The sequence below is a fragment of the Eurypyga helias genome, unplaced genomic scaffold, assembly GCF_000690775.1.
Source record: "Eurypyga helias isolate BGI_N326 unplaced genomic scaffold, ASM69077v1 Scaffold40665, whole genome shotgun sequence".
NCBI lineage: Eukaryota > Metazoa > Chordata > Aves > Eurypygiformes > Eurypygidae > Eurypyga > Eurypyga helias.
In genome coordinates, this window is record NW_010252842.1 from 1 (window position 1) to 2,649 (window position 2,649).

Sequence of the window (2,649 nt, forward strand, 5' to 3'; positions counted from 1 at the left end):
CCGTGCTGCAGGGACCCGCCGCCGACCTCGCCATGGGCAAAGGCGACCCCAACAAGCCGCGGGGCAAGATGTCCTCGTACGCCTACTTCGTGCAGACCTGCCGCGAGGAGCACAAGAAGAAGCACCCGGACTCGTCCGTCAACTTCGCCGAGTTCTCGCGGAAGTGCTCGGAGCGGTGGAAGGTGAGTGGGGCCGGGCCCACCCTCGCCCCTGCCGCGGCCTGCCGAGGGACCGTCCCCGGGGGCCGCTGCCGCTTTGATAAAGCACCTGGTGACCCACTAAGGGCCGATCTGGACTCCTCTCCTTTCCCGTGTGTCCTCAGACAATGTCCAGCAAGGAAAAAGGGAAGTTTGAAGAAATGGCCAAAGGAGACAAAGCTCGTTACGACAGGGAGATGAAAAACTATGTTCCTCCCAAAGGCGAAAAGAAGGGAAAGAAGAAAGACCCCAATGCTCCTAAGAGACCACCGTGAGTGTTTCTCTGAGCAAAACATTTAAAAATCAAGTACTGGTTATCGCAGTCTGACGCTTAACCTCAATCGCTGTCTCTCGTTCTAGATCTGCGTTCTTCCTTTTCTGTTCTGAACATCGCCCCAAAATCAAAAATGACCATCCCGGCTTGTCGATCGGAGACACGGCAAAGAAACTGGGAGAAATGTGGTCCGAACAGTCGGCCAAAGATAAACAGCCGTACGAACAGAAGGCTGCGAAGCTAAAGGAGAAATATGAAAAGGTACAGTGAGAGTGGTAAAATCACTAGGTACGGTTGTAGAGCCTCGGGGTAAACGTGCGCCCGCTGCTCCGCACCTCAGCCACCTATGGGTTCCCTAAGTCCAGGTGTTCACCTCAGACTGTCAGCACCAGGAGGGTAGAACCGGGTGATGAGGTGTGGCACGGGAGGTATCCGGAACCCTCGCAGTGAACCCGGACGTGGTTTTTACACGTCCGGAGATTTTCACCACTAAGATTCTTTACTTCCGAAATCCAGGTCCACCCGCATGTTAAAATACACTGCCATACCCCAAAACACTGCTCAAAAATTTCTTAAAGCTGTCCGGATCGTGCTTTTCCTTGCCAGAAGGTGCAAGCGTGATGGTCTCGAGGTGGAAACCCGGCTTTTCCGCACGCGCCATGCTTGATCTGCATGGTACTCAATCACCAGAGCAGTACAAATGCGTCGTCAGAGTTACGTCGCCAGCAACTGAAGGGCGTTTTTCTTGCAGGATATTGCAGCGTATCGTGCCAAGAGCAAGAGCGATGCCGGGAAAAAGGGCCCAGGTAGGCCTGCAGGATCTAAGAAGAAAGCAGAACCAGAAGAGGAGGAGGAAGAGGAGGAGGAGGAAGATGAAGAGGAGGAAGAAGATGAGGATGAGGAATAAATGAATGTCCTGCTGTAAAGATTTATGCTCAAAATCCAATATTTTGCTAAGAATGTGAACTCGAGTGCAGCTCGTTGTTAGCTTCAGTATAAAAATCTGTACAGAACTGTGTATAGGTGATGTGGTTTTGTGTAGGGAGACCTCTATTTTTAATGTAAGTGGTAGCCGAGGGCTGCTACAGTTGGGTTAAAAAAAAAAAAGAAAAAAAAGGAAAAGTTGTGGAATGTTTCTGCATATTTAATGGTTTTGTTGAAATTCAGTGACTGATAGCCAGGTGTTTCTCTAGAGTGAAGCGAAACAAAGGAGGTAGCTTAATAGCTGATCTTATATTTTGTAGTATATTGCATTGTATTACTTTTTTAACAGTTTTGTAATAAAATGTTGTACATGATTATTGGAGTCTTGATCGTTCCCGAGAGGCTGAGTGCTCCTAGCGTGCCGAAGCCTGACCCAGGATAAGGCTCTGCCTTGTTCTTGGGCTATTGCTCTTGCTGCAGAACGGGCAGGTCTTGAAATGCTGACTCTTGGAGTTTATGCTGAGGTTGAAGCAACTTCTTTGCTCTTCAACCATAATTCTCTCCCCCGCTTACACCACCCTTAGCGGTAATTGATGTTTTCCTTATGCAAGCATTTCCTTGTATCGCCTTCTGAGAGAAAAAAGTACCCAAGCTGCTGGTACTCTTGAATGGGCTTCCCCACCTACCCTCCCACCCCCTCAGACCGCTGAAGCAGAGAGCTTAAAGCGGGGTGTGAGCCCATCGTCGGGGAATCTCAGCAACTTGCTCCCCCGGAGCTCAAAGCACCGGCTGTCTCTGCCATCAGGATAGGAAAGTTGCCTGTGAGACAGATGCGGTTAGAGGTCTTGCTTCCCAGATGTTCCCTCCTCCTTCCCTCTCTCCCTGGCCCCAGTATCAGTGGGTTGTCGTAAAATACACGGCTTGCAGCACAGCATGAAAAATGCTGGAACGTTATCTCCGCGCGTGCCGAGAGGTTCCCGCAGAAAGAGAAGGCATTCCTCAAGCGGATGCTCTCTGTATCCCTGCTTCTTCACGGCGTTAACCAGAGCACCGGAGACGCTACTTCTTGGTCTCTGGTTTTTACGCAGAGCAGTACGACTGTTTAAAAGCCTTAAATCTGACAATCCCACAGCTAAACTCAGAGATTCGCTTTAATTTGTTAAATACTAGCCTTGCACAGCCCAGCGCTGAAAAACGCTGAATGCCTGGGATCGTTGCGTACTTGTATAGGTGTCGTGGTTTGACTCCGGCTAG

At 50.1% G+C, this 2,649-nt stretch overlaps 1 protein-coding gene across 2 annotated transcripts; it reads left to right on the forward strand.

The window, feature by feature from the left end:
* Positions 1–17: 17 nt before the first annotated feature.
* On the forward strand, positions 18–1,769 carry HMGB2 (high mobility group box 2). Of its 2 annotated transcripts, XM_010152488.1 has the most exons (5): positions 18–182; positions 323–468; positions 558–732; positions 1,223–1,303; positions 1,514–1,766. In XM_010152488.1, exons 1-5 carry the CDS (start codon positions 33–35, stop codon positions 1,529–1,531), a joined length of 570 nt encoding a protein of 189 aa, XP_010150790.1. In that variant the 5' UTR covers positions 18–32; the 3' UTR covers positions 1,532–1,766. The 2 variants fall into 2 exon arrangements, with proteins under 2 accessions (XP_010150790.1, XP_010150788.1); XM_010152486.1 differs by having other exon boundaries at positions 1,223–1,769.
* Positions 1,770–2,649: the final 880 nt, after the last annotated feature.

Coding starts and splice junctions, on each gene's coding strand:
- HMGB2 (XM_010152486.1), top strand. CDS start 33: ATGGGCAAAGGCGACCCCAACAAGCCGCGGGGCAAGATGTCCTCGTAC. Junction 183..322: donor AGTGCTCGGAGCGGTGGAAG/GTGAGTGGGGCC, acceptor GTGTGTCCTCAG/ACAATGTCCAGCAAGGAAAA. Junction 733..1,222: donor TAAAGGAGAAATATGAAAAG/GTACAGTGAGAG, acceptor TTTTTCTTGCAG/GATATTGCAGCGTATCGTGC.